This window comes from Abrus precatorius, unplaced genomic scaffold, assembly GCF_003935025.1.
Source record: "Abrus precatorius isolate BTA unplaced genomic scaffold, Abrus_2018 Scaffold10, whole genome shotgun sequence".
Lineage (NCBI taxonomy): Eukaryota > Viridiplantae > Streptophyta > Magnoliopsida > Fabales > Fabaceae > Abrus > Abrus precatorius.
Window position 1 is genome coordinate 32,438,235 of NW_020874292.1, and position 20,774 is coordinate 32,459,008.

The 20,774-nt window shown below is 36.1% G+C and overlaps 2 protein-coding genes and 1 pseudogene across 2 annotated transcripts; 1 reads left to right on the forward strand and 2 right to left on the reverse strand.

Moving 5' to 3' along the window:
- Nucleotides 1–6,421: 6,421 nt before the first annotated feature.
- LOC113852543 (LEAF RUST 10 DISEASE-RESISTANCE LOCUS RECEPTOR-LIKE PROTEIN KINASE-like 2.2) lies at nt 6,422–8,814 on the forward strand. Its single transcript, XM_027482849.1, has 2 exons — nt 6,422–6,712; nt 7,021–8,814. Exons 1-2 carry the CDS (start codon nt 6,592–6,594, stop codon nt 8,304–8,306), a joined length of 1,407 nt encoding a protein of 468 aa, XP_027338650.1. The 5' UTR covers nt 6,422–6,591; the 3' UTR covers nt 8,307–8,814.
- Nucleotides 8,815–13,376: 4,562 nt separating this feature from the next.
- LOC113852312 lies at nt 13,377–14,476 on the reverse strand (annotated as a pseudogene).
- Nucleotides 14,477–17,608: 3,132 nt separating this feature from the next.
- On the reverse strand, nt 17,609–19,244 carry LOC113853154 (G-type lectin S-receptor-like serine/threonine-protein kinase At1g34300). Its single transcript, XM_027483632.1, has 2 exons — nt 19,133–19,244; nt 17,609–19,022 (listed from the first exon to the last, which is right to left on the reverse strand). The coding sequence occupies exons 1-2, from the start codon at nt 19,191–19,193 to the stop codon at nt 17,830–17,832; spliced, it is 1,254 nt and encodes a 417-aa protein (XP_027339433.1). The 5' UTR covers nt 19,194–19,244; the 3' UTR covers nt 17,609–17,829.
- Between the last annotated feature and the right edge of the window lie 1,530 nt (nt 19,245–20,774).

The following is a 20,774-nucleotide window of genomic DNA, read 5'->3' on the forward strand; positions in this document are numbered from 1 at the left end:
TTTAGCCGCTCCCAACCTCCTTTTTAGTTCATGTAAGATAACTTTGTTTGTTGCCTCGGCCTAACCATTAGTCTGCAGATGTTTAACAGACCCTGTGTTTAATATGAAGCCCTTTTAAAAATCTATTAAACCGGCGATCTGTGAACTGCAGTCCGTTATCTGTTATTAATGCATGAGGAATACCGAATCGTGTAATAATGTTTTTCCACGTGAATTTTTGAACATTATTCGCCGTGATGGTGGCGAGTGGTTCAGCTTCAATCCACTTGGTGAAGTAATCCACAACGACTATTAGAAATTTACACTACCCTTTTGCCAAAGGAAAAGGGCCGAGAAGGTTCATACCCTAAATGGCAAAAGGCCAAGGAGAACTGATAAGACGAAGGGTGTCGGCATGTTGGTGTAAATGAGGACTGTGCTGTTGACAGGGAATGCATTTCTTTACAAATGTTTGGCAATCCTGGGCAAGTGTTGGCCAGAAGTATCCAGCTCTTAGTATTTTAGCAGCCATGGTTCGAATGGGTACCACAAATACCTTCATGAATCTCCCTCATAACATAGCTGGCTTGATCTTCATCAAGACACTTAAGCACCGGTGTTGAAATTCGTCTCCTATATAATTCTTTACCGAGAAGGAGATACTTTGTTGCATGCATTCTTATCTTCTTAGCCGAAGCTGAATCTATTGGTAAGCTGCTGCTAGCAAGGTACTGAATAATGGGGGTCATCCAATTTTGAGGCATATTTTCTATGTCCATGCACTCTTGTTTGGCGATGCTAGGTTGAGGAATTTCCTGATGGATCACACTTTGTAATTGCTCAGGTTTTCTTTGACTAGCAAGTCGGTCAGCTTGTTCTTGATAATACTGGAGCATTATCGAATCCTTCACTTGATATGCTCCATTGACTTGTTCAGCTACTATTTTTGAATCACTCCAGCAAGTAACACGTTTTACTCCAGTTTCTTTTCCCAATCTGAGACCGGCTAATAGAGCTTCATACTCAGCTTGATTATTGGAGGCTTTAAATCCAAACCGAATAGATTGCTCAATAGTTACAACATTCGGCCCTTTCAGTATAATTCTTGCTCCACTACCCAGTTAGTTTGATGATCCATCAACGTGCAAGTTCCACATATTCGAACTGGTGTGTGACTGAGTAGTGAATTTATTGACGAAATCGGCGAGTACTTGAGCTTTAAGAGGGCCTTGGTTTTCAAAATGAATATCAAATTGGGACAATTCGATCGTTCAGGATACCAATCAATCGGCTAATTCTGGTTTTCGCAAAACTTTAGCCATTAGGCATTCTGTACGCACCACCACCTGATGGCTTTGAAAGTAATGTCTTAACCGACGAGCCGTATAGACTAGGACTAGCACCACTTTCTCCATTAACTGATAGCGTGATTCAGGGCCTTGGAGTGCTCAGCTAATAAAGTAGATAGGGACCGGTTCAGGCATTTCTAGTAATAAGACTGAACTTATGGCATTTTTTGAGACGGCCAAGTAAATAATTATCTCCCTTTCAAGCTTCGGTTTTGCCAAAACAGGCGGTGCTGCTAGTATATTTTTATACTGTATGAAGGCAGTTTCACATTCGTCGGTCCAAATAAATTTTTGGGATTTTTTAATTAAATTAATGAAAGGCCGAGATCTCTCTGCCATGATGGGCAAAAATCTAGCCAAGGCAGCAATACGACCAGTGAGTCTTTGAACTTGCTTGACGTTTCGAGGACTAGTCATCTCAATAATGGCTTGGCACTTGTCAGGGTTCGCCTGGATCCCCCGTTCTGATAACATAAACCCCAAAAACTTACCACCAGCTACACCAAACGTACACTTTTCTAGGTTAAATCGCATTCCATGTCGCCTGGCTTCCCCGAACACATCCTTTAAGTGAGTGAAATGATTTTTCAATGCAGTAGATTTTACCACCATGTCATCTACATATATCTCCATGCATTTTCTCACTTGTTTTTCAAAAATTTTATTCATTAGCCTCTAATAGGTTGCCCCTGCATTCTTTAGGTCGAATGACATTACTCGATAGCAAAAATTTGCTGAGTTTGTGATGAATGTCGTCTTCTCTTCATCTGGAGGATACATTCGTATTTGATTGTATCCAGAATAGGCATCCAAAAACTAAGTACCCGGTGACCGGCTGCACCGTCTACCAGGGAATCAAGATTTGGTAGAGGGTATGCGTCCTTTGGGCATGCCTTATTCAGGTCTGTAAAGTTTGTGCACATTCACCATTTACCATTTGCTTTTTTAACCATGACTACATTGGCCAACGAAGTTGAATATCTAACCTCTCAGATAAAGTCGGCCTATAGCAACTTACTAGTTTCCTCCTCTACTGCCTTTGCTCTATCCCTGCCAATCTTCCTTTTCTTTTATGCTGTCGGTTTGGCCCCTTTATAAAATGATAGGTGATGACAGAGAAATGCAGGGTCAATGTCGGGCATGTCTGAAGCTGACCAAGCAAACAAATCAGCATTATGTTGCAATATTTCCTGAAAGGCCTGCCTCTCTTGTATAGCAAACCGAATCCCAAATAAGTGACCTGTTCAGGCTTCGGTCCAAGTTGGAAAGGCTGCTTGTTTTCATTGGGCTCCACCCTATACCCCTCATCCACTCTAGGATCAAGTTCAACATCCAATTCCTCTCCCAACCAAGGGGATACAATATTGACATCTCGGCTACCCCCATGAAAAGGCTTAAGAGGTAGGCTTGCAAAGTAGCATTCTCTAGCCGTTTTCTGATTAGTGTGGACTGTAACGATTCCACCCCTTTTAGACAGAAACTTCATGGCCAAGTGTGGAGTAGATACTATGGCCTTCAATTTGTTTAGGGATGGTCTGCCGAGCAGTATATTATAGGAGGTATTCGCATGCACTACAAGATAAGTGACTTTTATACGTTTTTCCTCGTGCTCTGACCCGAACGAGGTGTACAGGTCAATACAACCCCGAGTCTCCACTCGTTTCCCAAAGAAACCCACCAGCGGCTCATGATATTCTCTGAGCTCTTCTTCTGGGATGCCTAATTGTTTAAACGTATTCTAATACAGAATGTCAGTCGAGCTCCCCTGGTCAATTAGTGTTTTCCGGTCAGTGCAATTAAGAATGTCTACACTAATGACCATGGGATCATCCTGTACCGGATCCACTTCTTGAAAGTCATCATCTGTAAATGTGATAGGCGGGATTCAGATTCTGCTGCCCAATGAAATGTTATTAACAGAGATGCCTCTTTCTAACCAAATGAGTGGGTCCTCCACCTGCAAACCCACCAGCTATGGTGTTGATCACCCTCTTCAGGTATTTTTTTTCTCGTTCATTAGATCTTCTTACAGGAGGCTCTCTTGACCTGCTCCGCTGTCTCTCAAGCTGCTTATTCTCATACCTTCTTGAGGATTAAGGATACCGATCTCTCCCCCTTTCGGTGTAACTGGTAGGGTTTGTTTGAACAAATCCTCTAAGGTGCCCATCTTTGATCAAATCTTCTATTTTATCTTTTAGGGTCGTGCACTCCTTTGTCGTATGACCCCTATTGCGATGATATTAGAAAGATTTGCTCTTATCTGCCCGAGGGGGGTGTTTGTGCGTCTTGGCATGGTCAGGATTTCTGTTGCTAAAGCCTGATCAAGTACCCTGGATCTGTTGGCATTGAGTATACTGTAAGAGGGGTATTTTGTCCCCCTAGGCGGCCTCTCGGGCTCATCCTTTCTTTTATTTTCTTGCCAGGGTTTGAAAGTTTCTCTCTTATCTGGATTTTTTGAATTGGACCCCTGGTCCATGCGAATTTGATTTCGGTATTCGGCTAATTCTTCCATCTGCATGTACTTTGCTGCCTTACTCCTCAATTCATCCAAATTAGCTGGTGGTTTTTTGCAGATGCTGTTAACGAAAGGCTCAAGCGTAAGGGCCGTTGTAAGGTGGTGCATGGCCACTGCTGGTTCCAAATGGTAGATGGAGAGGGTCACTTTGCCAAATCGTTCCATGAACGCTCGAAGTGATTCTCCTCTTTCCTGTCGAATATTGACAAGAGCTAGGGATGTCAAGGGGTGAGGTCGGCTTGTAGCGAACTGTAAATTGAACCATCTTGTGAGGGTTGTGAAGGAGTCAATAGATGACGGAGGGAGTCGGGTGAACCAAGCGAGAGCTGGTCCTCTTAACAAAGTGGGAAAAATTCTACACCATAAGGAGTCATTCTCCGTGTACAGGCCTACCTGAATTGTGAAAACATCTAGATGTTCCCCGGGATCAGTTGTGCCATCATATTTTTCTATTGTTAAGCCTCTTCAATTGTCCGGTAGTTTAGCATCCAAAATATGGTGAACAAATGGGCTTCGACTCACTACATCATCTCGGTCATTCTTAGTTTCAGATTGCTGTATTCTTAGTTTTTCTTGTAACGCCGAGGACTCCCCCTGATCCTGAGCGAGAGGTGTAGTTTGGGAAAGGATGTGTGTTCTTATTTCTTCTCTTAAGTGGGCATTTTCCATTCTCAAGACCGAGAGCTCCAGGGCATCTTTTTCCCTTTCCTTTTTCATGTCCATCATTTTTGTTTTGAGATGCATTAACACCGCTAAAAGGCCTTCATCGGTTCCTGCTTCTACCAGAACCTCAGGTGTCGGTTGGGTGGGTGTGATATCTTCTTGTCGAGAAGTTTCCCCTGCTGAACATGTCCATCCTGTTGGCTTCTTGTTAGTACCATATTGATCGAATAAGCAAGGCTCTTAACCTTGTGGTCGTGGGTTCGAGCCCCACGGTGGGTGCCAAAATGTTCTTATTAGAGAAACACTGATCTTCAAGTCTCTGCTCTGAAACAATGACGTCCTTCTGACTGTCGCTGACGTGGGGAGTGTATCTGCAAAAGGCACTCCGATGCTGAAGTCAAGATTCGATTCTGAGTAATAAATGGTATTTAATAATGAAAAGTCAACCATTTACCTGTATTTCCTACCTTCCTTTTATAGGCTTTATTATGGGCTTAATGAATCATCCTTGATTTTGGCCCTTTGCTTAAAGTAGATAATACTCTAATTATTAACATTAATCGAGTTAATTACCTCTTAATCACGATACTAAAGTATCTGGCCAGACTGGGCCGAATAGGTACTCAGTTTCCTTTTCCTATATGTAAGACCGAACAGTTCTCTATCCAGTACAATTCAAAAGATCCCTTGTACACAAGTTGTCCGTAATGTGCCAAAGTTATTTATTTTCTACAAAAGTATGTCTCACAATTAATTTAATACTTTAAGGTTTGTCTGTTTCCTGTTCACAAATGATGTATTTACTGAAGTAATTGCATCTTCATATTTCTACCAAGTCACTTAGAATGTAATTAGTTTATCTAGGGAGCTTATTAACATGTACCTTGATCGTGAGCAAGTCAAAATTTAAGTGAAGTTATTTGGTTTTATTTACAAATATCCTCTCTACACCTCTTTTGTCTGCGTCTTTTAATGTTTTCTTTTTGGTAACGCCTATAGTGCATAAGGTCCAAATATAAAGTCAACAATTTGGATAAAGTTTTTAACAAATAATTTATAAAAAATAAAATAAAGAGATGATATAAATTAAGCTTTTGTATTATATATTAAAATTATGATCAACTTATATAGAAGTTAAAAGATAAAGTTTCTGAAAAAAAAATTGCATAATTTTTAGACTTTTAATTTATGAAAAATATGATTATTTTGTTTTATTATTTTTATTTTTCTCTCCTAAAAGATCATGTTAAGACGTTTATTTAAATTAACTCGTAATATTTATTTAAATGGATGACTCAGATTGATTAATTGGCAATCTAAACAAGTATTTTGTGCAGCCCACACAAAGCTCACAGAATTCTGGAAAAAAAAAAAAAAAAAAAAAAAGCTTTCACCTTTTCTTGTAAGTATGTTATTTTTACAATATTCCTTTTAAAATTATTTCTCACTCATTGATAAATAATTTAATCATAGGGACTAAGCTATGTCAATTGTGAGCTATATTAGATATTATAACCGTGAATTGTCTTCTCTCCAATGCTCTATTATAATTTATATTTGTTTCCATTTTTCCTTAACTTAGGGTATAAATTCACAATATTTTGAAAGCAAAATGTGTTCTCTATCTTACTTCTCCCTCTTTCCCATTCACTGTACTAGGAAAGTTCTTAACGATTTCCCATAGGCCAATGCATTAATACAACATTAAACTGAACCATAATGGTCCACAATATACCAGTTTTAAAATGTTCCATGCTACGCGTTGCCATATTTTCATGGTGCAATTTCGACGCAACTAAGCAAAACGCGTTTTGTGGATAAAATGGTCAAAGATTTGTAGTACAAATGAGTCATGCTCGTAATAAACTGGACCATAATGTGCTATAAAGTCTTATATAAGACTTTGTCAGAAAACACATTTGTCAAACACTTAAATTATTTCACACTCCCATACATGTTATATACCTCAACAATTGCATATCCCTTTGCATTTGCATGCTATGTAATATTAATCTTTTGCAACTCCAAAATTCGACCATTAACTCTTTTCTTGAAGCTTAATTTCCTGCACATTAGAGAATAAACATGAGTTTTCGCTTTTCTCCTCCAGATTTCTACTCTTCATCAAACGATTTTGACACTCAAGCGCAAACCACTTTTGACAATTTTAATTCCTCTGTGAAATGGGCTGTGGCAGGCTCAGTTGGTAAGCACTTATCATATTTCTGTTGGGCCTGTTTTCATATTTCCTTTTCACTGCAACTTGCAAAGCGATTATTGGTTTCAATTTCTCTTTTTAGATGTATACAATATTGACCAGTTTAGGATCTGAGGTATATTAAATTATACTAAAAAGTATAGCTTCAGAGATTAAATGGTAAATGCTTATTGCAATGACAAAATGAAAGTAAGAAAAAGGGCAAATAGCTTCAAATTAAACTTGTGTTATAGTCTTCTGAATTAGAATTTCGAACAGCTTTAACTTGTGTATTTATGTGATATTTCAATTTTCAGTTTCTGGAGTGGTGGTAATGATAGCAATTGTAGCAATAGTTTATGCCGTCATTGATTGCTTGAAGAAGACAGGAGCAGCAATTCCATCTTACACTCAACTTCCAACCATAGAAAAAACTCATAAAGCTTCAAATTCCTTTCCTTCAAGTAAAATTGAAGTTATAATACCACCAGATTCCACTGTTCAAGGTTCAAAAGTTGAGTTTGCAACTATGGAAAGGTTCTTAAGCAACATCAACAAAGAGAAACCAATTAGATTCTCACCAGAACAACTTGATGAAGTTACATGGAACTACTCAATCATATTGGGTTCTGGTGCTTTTGGAGTTGTGTACAAAGGGGAATTGTCAAATGGAGAGCATGTAGCAGTCAAAGTTATCAACAGTTTAGATATGCAAATGGAAGAGCAAATCAAAGCAGAAATTAGCACCATTGGAAGAACTTACCACGTCAATCTAGTTAGACTTTATGGCTTCTGTTTCCACCGTGACAAACGAGCCCTTGTCTATGAATATGTGGAAAATGGGTCTCTAAACAGGTACTTGTTTGGCAGCCAGAACCGCGACATCGCGTTGGAAAAGCTTCATGAGATTGCAATTGGAACGGCTAAAGGAATTGCTTATTTACATGAGGAATGTCAACAGAGAATAATTCATTATGACATTAAGCCAGAGAATGTTCTTCTTGACATGAAAATGGAACCAAAGGTAGCAGATTTTGGCCTGGCAAAGCTTAGCAACAGAGAAAGTAATGTTGCAGTCAATACACACTTTAGAGGAACAAGAGGATATGCTGCACCAGAAATGTGGAAGCCTCATCCAGTGACTAAGAAATGTGATGTGTATAGTTTTGGTATTCTTCTCTTTGAAATTGTAGGGAGGAGAAGGCATTTTGATTGTAACTACAGTGAATCACAGCAATGGTTTCCAAAATGGACATGGGATATGTTTGAGAATAATGAGTTATCTGTAATGCTTTCACTTTGTGGAATTGAAGAGAGAGACAAAGAGAAGGCTGAGAGAATGTTAAAGGTAGCTCTATGGTGTGTTCAGTATTTGCCAGATGATAGACCTCTTATGAGTACTGTGGTGAAGATGTTGGAGGGTGAAATTGAAATTTCTCCACCTCCACCTCCCTTCCAAAATCTGGTGTCCAATAAACCAAACTTGACTCCAGAAGGAAGCACTGGAGGTTCAGATACTACTACGTCATGGCAGACAGAATCTTCCGGAGTATCTGGCTCCAAAACCAATAACAATGCATTTCAGATTGAAAAGCCTACTTAACTGTATCATGATAGTATAGTGATTGCTGTAAAATATAAATTCTATTTAATTTTGTACATTTAAACAAAGTGAGAATGGTTTGAGCTTTGTTGAAAATTACAATGCACATTCTGCTATCCAACTCTTGGTGCCTAAACTAAAACCTCTGAAAGTTTGTATCACACCAAAATAATAGAACTATGCTCTATTTCTTGTGTCTTCAATTTGTTGTTCAACTGCAGAATAGAATCAATCATACAATTCGCTGACCCAAAGCCAAGCACAATGTATCATGTCTTGTAAGCATCTCTCACATTTTCTTTTGGCTGAGAGTATACTTTGGTGGTTTTCAAGCTTCAGCCAGCTAAGGTCATTCTAGTAGGTAAGAACTCCACTTTTCAGAGAAGTAAAGCCTAAGATTATAAGATAGGAGCAAATCTTTGCATAAGATATATATTGAGTTCAAGTATCTCTTTCAAATTCATGTAGAATTTAAAGAGATGTTTGATTTCATTTTTCAATCAAAATAGAAAGTACAAAAAAATCAAATTAGAAAAAAGGAAAACATTTTACAACATAATCTAAGCTACGGAAACCTTCCATCAACAAGCATGTGTCTCTCTTATGCCCCTCTGCTAGAGCCTGTTTTATTGTCTTACCTCCTCATAACAATAGTAGGAGTGGCACAAAAAATGCAGGATGCGATTACCATCACATGAGAGCCAGAATGGACAATGTGAATTCAAATAAAAGCATTCCAAACCTGCATTTGTGATTTACTTGAAAAGGCATCCAAAGTTCAGGTGCCGCACTATCAATATCTCAATACAGCTGTACATATTTATTGTAATTGATAATTGTTTATTGTAGAATTATTTTATTACCGTATATAGATATCAGTTTTAGGAAGTTGTTTATAATCCTTGAAAATCTGCTGTATTAGAGGAACATTTACAGCATATTCCTTTTTGTATAGTTTCACAATTAATATTTAAAGAGAGACAGGGCCTCAAGGAAGGCAAACAATCTTATCACAGAAATACTCTAGCTTATTATCTTTTTATGTGTCTTGTATTTTTCTGACATAATATCAGAGCTAAAACTCTAAAACGTGGTCAGTTTTTTTGTCCTGGTTATTTGTGTCTTGGACATATCTCAACCCATTTCTTAGTTGTTGCTTTTGTGTTTTCGTGGTGCATCATGTCTTGTGAGAAAGTAGAATCTTTCCATATTCGTTTTAATGAAAAAAATTACTTTGCTTAGGAATTTTAGTTCAAATTGTTTGTGAAAGGGAAAGAATTAGGGGTCATATTGATGGGAAAGATCCAGCTCCCAAAGATGCAAAGGCCTTGGCAAAATGGGAAATTAAGGATGCTCGTGTCATGAATGGATAATCAGCATAGTAGAGCCTCACATTGTTCTCAATTTGAGACCTCATAAGACTGCCAAGAAAATGTGGGAATATCTTAAAAAGGTTTACCATCAAGAAAACTTAGTAAGAAAATTTCAACTTGAGTATGAGATAACAAATTTCACACAAAAAAGTCTTTCAATAGAAGAATATTTCTCTGCTTTTCAGAACCTTTGGGGAGAATATTCAGATATTGTTCAGGGTGATGTTCCTGATGCAGCTCTCACTGCTATCATAAAAGTACATGAATCCAGTAAGAGGAACCAATTTTTGATGAAGTTGCGTCCAGACTTTGAAGTGGCTCATTCTAATCTGATGGACCGTGATCCTGTACCTTCCTTAGATGCTTGTTTGAGTGCACTTCTTCGAGAAGAACAACACTTACTAACTCAAGCATCAATGGAACAGAAAGCTAATGCTAATGACCCAATTAATGTAGCCTATGCAGCACAAGGAAGAAGCAAAGGGAAAGATGTACGTGGTATTCAATGCTATAGTTGTAAAGGATTTGGTCACATCGCAAAGGATTGTTCACAGAAATTTTGTAATTATTGCAAACAACGGGGACACATCATTTCCTCGTGTCCCACATGACCTATAAGGAGGCAAGGAACTGCATATCATGCGTCAATTGGTGCGTCAAGTTTTGCTGCTACTCCTATGATCGAACATGATACAACTACACCTTCTACCTCGTCTCAAAATCCAAATACACTAACTCCTGAAATGGTATAACAGATGATACTTTCTGCTTTTCCTGCATTTGGATTCTCAGGTAGTTCCAATTCTCATTCTCTGCCTTGGTATATTGATTTTGGAGTCTCTAATCATATGACAAATACAACTATACCTCTGTCCAATGTTCAAAAATATGATGGAATTCAAAAAATACATACTGCTAATGGAAATTCTCTGGATATAAGTGTTGTTAGTGATATTTCTCCATCTCTGACTAATGTTTTTGTGTCTCCTGGACTATCTACTAATCTTATTTCTATTGGATAATTAGTAGACCATGATTGTAATGTGCAATTTTCTTCTTTTGGTTGTATTGTGCAGGATCAAGTGTCGGGGAAAATAATCGCAAAAGGGCCTAAAGTGGGACGACTCTTTCCTATACAACTTCCTAGATTTCCTCTTTCTGGAACTTCTCCTAGATTTTCTTTACTCTCACTTGCTTGTATTGATGCAAAAATTGGTAACCAAGAGTGGCATAAGCGTTTAGGCCATCCCAATCCTTACATTCTTTGTACCTTGCTTAAATCTGGTTCATTGGGCAATAAAAATTCTCACATTCTTGATGTTTTCTTTGATTGTACCACATGTAAATTGGGAAAAAGTAAAGTTCTGCCCTTTCCTTCTAATTCATTCCATGCAATTGAATGTTTTGATGTAATCCATAGTAATATTTGGGGTATTGCTCTTGTTATTTCTCATGCACACTAAGTATTTTGTTACTTTCATAGATGATTGCAGTCGCTTTACATGGGTGTATTTTCTTTGGTCTAAAACAGAGATTTTCTCAATTTTTAAACGTTTTGTAGCCTTCATTGAGACTCAATTCTCAAAGCATATAAAAATTTTGAGATCTGATTCAGGTGGGGAATATATGTCTAAAAAATTTCAGGCCTTTCTACAAAACAAGGGAATAATTTTTCAACGCTCTTGTCCTTCAACACCATAACAGAACGGCATAGCCGAAAGAAAGAATCGTTACCTTCTTGATGTTGTTCGAACTCTTCTTCTTGAATCATTTGTTCCTCTTCGTTTTTGTTGTGAAGCTCTTTCTATTACAATTCATTTAATAAATTGTCTTCCATCTCCTGTGTTAGGTAATATTTCACCATTTCATAAGTTGCATGGATATACTCCTTCTTATTCTAGTCTTCGTACATTTGGTTGTGTTTGTTTTGTGCATCTTCCTATTCATGAGGGTCATAAACTTGCTGCTCAATTAGTTAAGTGTGCCTTCTTGGGTTATTCTAATTCAAAAAAATGTTATGTTTGTTATGATCCATTTGCTCGTCGCATGAAAGTATCTAGGAATGTTATATTTTTTAAAAAACAATTTTTTTTCAATCATATGTTGAACCACAATCTTCTTCACTTTCGCTTATGCCTCACTTTTCAAATGATTCAACCACGGTGGAACGTTTCAAACCTAGTGTTGTGTATGAAAGACGTCGTAACAAGTTAGGCTCTCATCCAGACCCTAGCTCGGCACAAGATCCTGTCGTGCGTCCTATTCGTGATCCACTCGGCCATTTAGACCTCCAAATTGGTATGGTTTTCTTTCCCATGTATCCTTTAGTACTACTTTGACTTCTATTTATGTTCCATCAAGTTATAAACAGGCAATAGAACAAGAGTGTTGGAAACAGGCTATTCAAGCGGAATTGGAGGCTCTTAAAGAGAATCAAACTTGGGACATTGTTCCTTGTCCATCGAATATTAAACTCATTGGGAGTAAATGAGTTTTTTCTATTAAGCTACATTCTTATGGTTCTTTGGATTGTTATAAAGCACGTCTTGTGGCTCTTGGTAATAAGCAAGAATATGGAATTGATTATGATGAGACATTTGCTCCTATGGCTAAATTAACTACTGTTAGAACTATACTTGCTATTGCTGCATCTCAGTCTTGGCCACTTCATTAAATGGATGTGAAGAATGCTTTTCTACATGGTGATCTTAATGAAGAAATTTACATGAATCTTCCTCCTGGTTTGTCTACTTCTTTTTCTCAGAATGTTTGTAGATTAAAACAGTCCTTATATGAACTTAAGCAGGCACCTCGCGCTTGGTTTGAGAAGTTTCGTCATACACTTCTCAACTTTTCTTTTTCACAAAGTCACAATGATTATTCTCTTTTCTTTCATAAGTCTTCTACAGGGATAATTCTTCTTTTAATTTATGTGGATGATATTGTTATCACCGGCTTAAATAGAAGCTTAATTTCCAAGCTTCAAGAAATGCTTAATTCTACTTTTCACATGAAGGATCTGGGTCATCTCACATATTTTTTGGGTCTAGAAGTTCATCATCAGTCAAATGGAATTTTTGTGAATCAATATAAATATATCCAAGACCTTGTGGCTTTGGCAGGTTTACATGGTGCTAGTTCGGTGGATACTCTTATGGAAGTCAATGTGAAACACAGCAAAACTGTAGGAGATTTGCTGCCTGATCCTACTCTTTATCGACGTTTGGTTGGAAGTCTTATATACTTAACAATCACTCGCCCTGACATTTCATATGCAGTTCACCAAGTTAGTCAATTTATGTCCTCTCCTCGATATCTCCATCTTGCTACTGTTCGTCGTATTATTCGCTACCTCCTCGGCACTACTATGCATGGGTTGTATTTTCCCTTTGGTAAATCTTTACAGCTCACAGCTTATAGTGATGCTGATTGGGCCGGCACAACTAGGAATTCCCCTTCCTCCAATCATGGTTAACTTATTAGTATTTTCCAATAGGTCCTACTCTAGCTATTGACTTGCCTATACTTCTTTGCTTCACTCAATACATATGTTTATTTTAAATAATACAGGAGGGAAAAGCATATTATTACCAAAAAATAAAGCACACATATATAGATACAACAGGATGAAATTAGTAGTAAAGAAGAAATTCTTAACTTTTTAAAGCAATGTAAAACATAAATCAAATACCCTGTCTCATTCATCTCCATTGGTAGAGGCCAATCCAATGTCACCCTTACTCATCATAGGAGTGGCATATGCATTGTCAGATTCGGATACCATAGCATGAGAGTGAGAATTGAGACTTGAATTAACATCAGTCCTTGATGGTTGGATTGGAAGAACAGGGTAAGCCTCATCCATCATTTGCAGAAATGGGAACAAAGGTTTTGGAATTTCCAGAGAACCTTCCAACATTTTCACTACATCACTCATCATGGGTCTTGATTCAGGCCGATACTGAACACAAGGCAAGGCTACATTAACCATTCTTTCTGCCATCTCCTTATACTTCTCCTCTATACCGCATGCAGTTATTAACTATCCCACTTCTCCAGCATCAAAATTTTTCCAAACCCACTTTGGAAACCACTCTTGGCTTTCTACAAAGTTAATGTCATGGTTTCTTCTCTTACCTGTGATTTCAAATAACAGCCTGCCATAGATATAAACATCACACTTGTGAGTCACAGAAGCTGACATCCAAAGTTCGCGTGCAGCATAACCAGGAGTACCCCTTCCTCCAGTCATAGTTATATGAGTATTTTCCCTATTGCAAAGCTTGGCCAAACCAAAATCAGCAACTTTAGGATTGAAGTTCTTATCCAAGAGAATATTCCCTAGTTTTATGTCATAGTGGATTATTCTTTGCTTGCAATCTTCATGCAAGTATGCAATGCCTCTAGCTGTCCCTATTGCAATCTCGTGAAGCTTTTCATATCCTAAGGTTTCCATGAAAAAAATACCTATCAAGAGAACCATTCCTCGTGTACTAATAAACCAGTGCTCTCGAGTCTCTTTCAAAGCAATATCCATAGAGATAAACAAGATTAAAATGATGAACTCTACCATTTGTACCAACTTCTGCCATAAACAGCTCCTCAATTTTCTAGTCAGAATTCCCACGTAGAACCTTCACTGCTAATTTGGTGCCAAAGTTTCCTTTATAAAGCAGCTCCAAAACCTCATGAACCCTGAACCAACAGTGTAGAGTAGTTATCAGTTGCAGTCCTTAGTTGCTCACTGGTAAACTTGATTGGCTTTTGTCTTTCCATCTGTGTGAGAAATTTATGCATGTTGAGCAAATCTAATTTGCTGCCACTCTTGTAACTTTTGTAGCAACCTATAGCCACAAAAATCACCGAGGACAGTAACACAACTGCAATAATATTTCAGTAGTAGCAGTCAGAAATTTTGTCACAAAACCAATGAGAAACCAACATAGAATTAGAAGGAAAAAAAAAAGTAATTGGTTCAAATCCTACCTGCTCCAAAGGCTATCATCATGATATTGCTTTGTTCTCCAAAGACAAAGCAAAATCGAATGTAAAAAGCATTCATATATACATGATATGAAGTTTGAAGTTTCAAGCAGAGAGGAATGTGTTCATTTTTTTATTTATTTTACTAGAATACTACTCATCCATGGTCTAAAGTTATTATTTTGACATTAATAAAAGAATAAAGTTACTTATTACTTTGACCATGGATATGCTTGACTATATGAGTTAGTTAAGTTCCGAATACTACTTTCAATATTTGCACATTCCTTCTACCTTCCGCATGACATGATCAGAAGGTTATTGTTTGCTAAATATGGAATGTCAAAAGGCAAATGTCTATATCATTAATTATTTACCAATGAGTAACGACATATTAAGAGTAAACCGCACTTGCCATTCGATTCTGTTCACAAGGAACGCCGTAGTATAAAATTAGAAATGACAAAGATTATCAAAGGGAAATTTTCATTTTTCCTTTTTTATTTAAGGTCATTATCTCTTGGAAAATTAAGTTTACTTGGATAATAATGTCAACCTTGATTTAAACCCACACACAGCATTGGTGGTTAAATGCCTTAACCATGACAGTAAGATATATCCTTTTTTCATTTTGTCGAAGTGGCTCAAGATAATACGATTTTTTTAAAAGAAAATAAGCTAATGTAACTGTGAGAAGCAATTCTATTGACATGTCCTAGGGTACTTAAGAAAAAATTATTTTTAAATATGTTTCTTTATCCTCTCAATTTATATTTTCGCTCAAAATTTCTTAATACATACATTTGTACGGATATTGTTGCTAGTTAAACATTTTGGAATCCATAATATCAAACATTCTACCTCAAGCAAGCACATGTGCATAACATTATATCATAACAATGAAAACTCATCTCAATAATTATCGCTAGTAGGTTTTTATATGTATTACCTTAAATTATCCTTAAATTTTTTTGGTAATGACTCAAATGATGAAGGAATAAGCTTATTAAAATTTGTACCAAAACTTTTCCGTTTCTGCCAATAGATTTATGCTAAGTTCGCTTTAACCAAAATAGGAAGAATTAAATTAGAAGTCAATTCAATGTAACACTTGCTCATTATAGGAGTGGCTTATAAGAGAGCATAAGAGCTAGAGTTAACAAGTAGTATCAACATGGATTGATCCGTGTTGCTTGGAATGGATCCATCATTTGCTTAAATGGGTTATCAGGTTTTGGAATTTCTACAGAACCTTCCAACATTTTCACATCACTCATTATAGGTCTTGATTCTGGCCTATACTAAACACACAAAACCACTCTTGATGAATCTTACAATACAAACTGTAACCACTTCTGCCATAAGCCGCTCCTCAATTCTCTTGTGAGAATTCCCATGTTAGACCTTCACAGCTACAATGGTTTCATCACTATAAACCTCATAAACATAACCCAATAATCTAGAGTAGCTATCAGTTGCAATCCTTAGCTTCCTAACAAATAATCCTCGTTGGCCTTTTTTTTCTTTCCATATCATTCAGAAATCATCCATTGTGAGAGGGTCAGAAATTGCATGTCTGAGTTGCTATCAGTCTTGGTCTTGGATCTTTTATACCAACCAACAACCAAAAGAATCGTCAACCACATTAACCCTGCTGCATCATGCCAGCATACAGTAAGAAATTTTGTGACATGCAAAAAAAGCAACATAGAACAAGAAGTTAAAAAATATATATGACAAGTTAAAATCCTACCCGCTACAATGGCTAAGATAGACTTGGTTCCTCCATACTTGACATTAATTCATTGATAAGAATTGAAAAATATGAAGGGAAGGAAGGGTAAAGGTTTGTAATTTATATGCAAAATCAATTCTGAAAAAGAATGATGTCTACATGATCTGAACTTTCAAGTTTCAAACATAAAGGGATTGTGGTCATTCTAAATTCAGTTTTGTTAACTTTAATATGTAGTTACATCTAAAAGTATTAAGTTTAAAAAAATAATATTTGTTACACTTTTTAAACTTATAATATAATGAATATTTTTCTAGTAAAGAGTTATTATTTTTAGATATTTAACACCGGGCCTTAACAAAACGATTCTAAATTTTACTGGTCATTCCCAGTCTAAAGTACTAATTTGACCAATAATATTCTTGATTAAATGAGCTAGCCAGCCAAATTACAAGACGGCCAGAAACAATGTTTTGAACCAAATCTTTAACTACAAATGCTAAGTTTAAGATGTCCACCTTCCTAGTATTATCCCCCTAGATTAGTTAAACTTTATTATTCTTACATATATTTGTTTTCTCCATATCACATCGAAGATTTTAAAAAAATGAGAACACCATGTGATGTTTCCTACAATGCCTCTTGATAGGGTGCTCAAAGAACCTTTTTCTTTCTAATTAAATATGAAAAGTCAAAGGCAAATATAATTCACGAAATCTTCTTGGATATTAACGACGTATCAGGATTAAACAACATTTGTCATTTTAAGCAACTGACAAGGAACTCCACCAACATAAAACTAAGAAATGACGTTGAATAATAAAGGGACAAAGACTTTGTTTTGTTTAATATCATTTTCTTTTGGAAAAGTTCACTTCATCTGTTGTTTCCTAGCCACGCCTGTGCTCATTCCTCGATTCAAGTGTGTACATAGTCACCTTGTTTGGTCATTTTCCAAAAATCAGATATCTTGATGCTAGTTTGAAAATATAACGGAATTTCTCAGGAACGATAATGGGACTATGCAGGAATTAATAAACACGAATGAGAACCTTATTTTAACTTCATGATATAATATTGATAGGATTAGAAATTAAATGACTACGGAAACAATTGCGAAGGATGATGTATGAGATGCACATGGAAAGTGGAGGCCATTTTACCTGTCCTGTAGATATATATATATATATATATATACACACACATATGATGTTGCAGATTTATGCATTACCTTTATGCTTCACTTATTACACTGTGTTTTAAACTCCAAAAACTTCAGAGCAAAATGAAAAGGACATTATCACCAAGAATAAAAAGGACATGTGAGTAAATAAAATGGATTAAACAAAATCCAATTACCAGAAGAAAAAAAAATTAAATTGTACAACTTTTAACTCATGGAAACCTTCCATTAAGTAGTGTATGCCCTCCATCACACACTGCTAGCGGCCAATTCAATCTCATACTTTATCATAACAGGAGTAGCACATACAAAGCTGGAATCATTTACCATAACAGAAGAAGCAGGAGAAATACTTGCTGTATAAGTCTCTGAAACTGGGATTGGATGAGCAACAACCCCATCCATCAAGTGCTGAAATGGGTTCATAGGTTCAGGAATTTCCACTGAACCTTCCAACATTTTCACCACAACACTCATTATAGGCCTTAATTCTGGCCTATACTGAACACACCACAAAGCTATCTTGACCATTCTTTCAGCAATCTCCTTTTTTTTCTCCTCTATCCCACAAACTATTATTAACTCCCCAAGATGTCCAGCATCAAACTTTTTCCAAACCCATATTGGAAACCATTCCTGGCTTTCAGAAAGTTTAATGTCAAGGTTTCTTCTCCTTCCTATGATTTCAAATAACAACATTCCAAAGCTATAAACATCACACTTGTGAGTTATAGGAAATGGCATCCAAAGCTCAGGTGCAGCATAACCAGGAGTACCCCTTCCTCCAGTCATAGTTATATGAGTATTGTTCCTATTACAAAGCTTGGCCAAACCAAAATCAGCAACTTTAGGATTGAAGTTCCTATCCAAGAGAATGTTTTCTGGTTTTATATCATAGTGGATTATTCTATGTTGACACTCTTCATGCAAATAAGCAATCCCTCTAGCTGTTCCAATTGCAATCTCATGAAGCTTTTCATATCCTAAGGTCTTGTTTTCATGAAACAAATACCTATCAAGAGAGCCGTTTCCCATGTACTCATAAACCAGTGCTATCAAGTTTCTTTCAAAGCAAAATCCATAGAGCCTAACCAAATTAAAATGATGAATTCTTCCAATTGTACCAACTTCTGCCATAAATTGCTCCTCAATTTTCTTGTCTGAACTCCCACGTAGAACCTTCACTGCTACCATTGTTCCATTATTAAAAACCCCTTTATAAACAGCTCCAAAACCTCCTGAACCCAACAAGTTAGAGTAGTTATCAGTTGCAATCCTTAGTTGCTGACCAGTGAACCTGATTGGCTTCTCCCTTTCCATATCATTCAGAAATTTATCCATAGTGAGTGTCAAAAATTGTGAGTCTACACCCACTTTACTATCATTCTGATTTCTTTTTCGGCACACACAAATCAAAATACCAACCTTCACCCCAACCACAACTGCAAAATATTAATGTTCAATTAGAAATCTTGTGACTTAAGCAATGAAAAACCAAGGCAGAACAGAAAATTATATGAGAACAAAAATATATCATAGGTTTAAATCATACCAAGTAAGATGACAGCCCCAATCGCCCCAAATTCAGTTCCATCACTAGTGCTTGTTGACATTAGACAAGAGATAAGAATTCAAAATACTCAAGTGATTGTGAGGAATAATGTGAGGAGGAGAGGCATAATAAGCTAAACTTATATGAAAAAAAATCCCATCCACTTGTAAAAAAAAAAAAAAAAAACATATCAACATCCTAAATTTCAAATGAAGGAATAACGCGTAAATTTCCATCATTTAGATGTCATCATCACGGGTCAAAGTAAATACTCTGGTACCATTTAGATATACCAGATCGAATAAGTTAGCTAGCTAAATTCAAAGATGGCCTGAACCCAAAGAAACTTGAAATTCCAGACAAAACTTCTAATGAAAAATACTATGTTATGCAATTTAAAATACATGTTGATACTGAATTACAAATTAATTACTGTATATAAAAAATTAATTTAGTCTCGCGAGTGTTTTATTACATTTTCATTCCTGTAGTTTTAACATTATTGATGTATATTGACTAAAGTATAATAAAATATTCGTATAAAAATTAAATAGTAAATTTTTATAATATAAAAATTAATTTATCAATGAATATTAACGATAAAACTACAAGCATATTTAAAACCTTTCATATCAACACATTCGAAGTTCGTTGAATCTTCCCACCCCACGTAATAACGACATATCAAGAGTAAACAGAAATTAACATTCAAGTCAATTCACAAGGAACTACATTATTATAAAATAGAGAGATAAGAGCGATTAATAAAAATTATTGTATGCTCTCTTTTATTCCTCTAGACTAGAAGCATATGTACTGTCGTCAAATCTGTAATGTAAAATTTACGTAGATCTAAGAGTTGAATATAAATTGGCAATCTGATTAACTTCACTAAACAGAGTTGGAATGTTAGTACACAGTCATTAATTTACACTTTTAATTAGGAGACGTAGCCTTTGAGAAACTCCGAAACATAAATATCATTAAAAATAAGTACTCCACTAACTCTAAACATAAATAGTATCAAATGATCATCACTAATTAACAGAAGCGTACAAAAGACAAGTGCTATGAAACATGCTTCAATTTGATGTGTAAACAATTTAATCCCTTTCCTTTGAGTTTGTTCATAACACACTTCTTTTATTAAAAACTATAAAAATTATGTGTATCTTATACTTTTTATTCTTAAATTAATGTTTTTCTTTTAGTTTAGTGTTAGCATTCTTTTTCAAAATCAGCAATGTAACTAGGGGACCATATGTGTGTCATTTAAGATTTCATCCTTTTAGTTTTAGATCTTGCATGTGTTATTGGGCTAACAGAGCATTAAGTTTGTCATGCAGCTCTTGGTCAGATATTGTGTCAACGCCATTGTTATTTAAGAAATGAATCAATACCGTCTTGGCTAAGCTCAGCTTGTTTTTCATGTTTCATCCGTTTCCTTGCTTCGGTGGACTCTTGACTGGAGAAACTTTTCTTTTCCATGAAAATTTTCTATTATCCCAATTTCGATAGAATGGGAATACGAATTAGTACACTGGAATGAGAATATTATTTTAATCATACATGGTATAATTTACTCTCTGAGAAACAATGCCGAACTCTGACTATAAAAATTTTATATCTTTGACTTTATAAA

Coding starts and splice junctions, on each gene's coding strand:
- LOC113852543 (XM_027482849.1), top strand. CDS start 6,592: ATGAGTTTTCGCTTTTCTCCTCCAGATTTCTACTCTTCATCAAACGAT. Junction 6,713..7,020: donor GGCTGTGGCAGGCTCAGTTG/GTAAGCACTTAT, acceptor TTCAATTTTCAG/TTTCTGGAGTGGTGGTAATG.
- LOC113853154 (XM_027483632.1), bottom strand. CDS start 19,193: ATGTCAACAAGCACTAGTGATGGAACTGAATTTGGGGCGATTGGGGCT. Junction 19,023..19,132: donor TGGGGCTGTCATCTTACTTG/GTATGATTTAAA, acceptor AATATTTTGCAG/TTGTGGTTGGGGTGAAGGTT.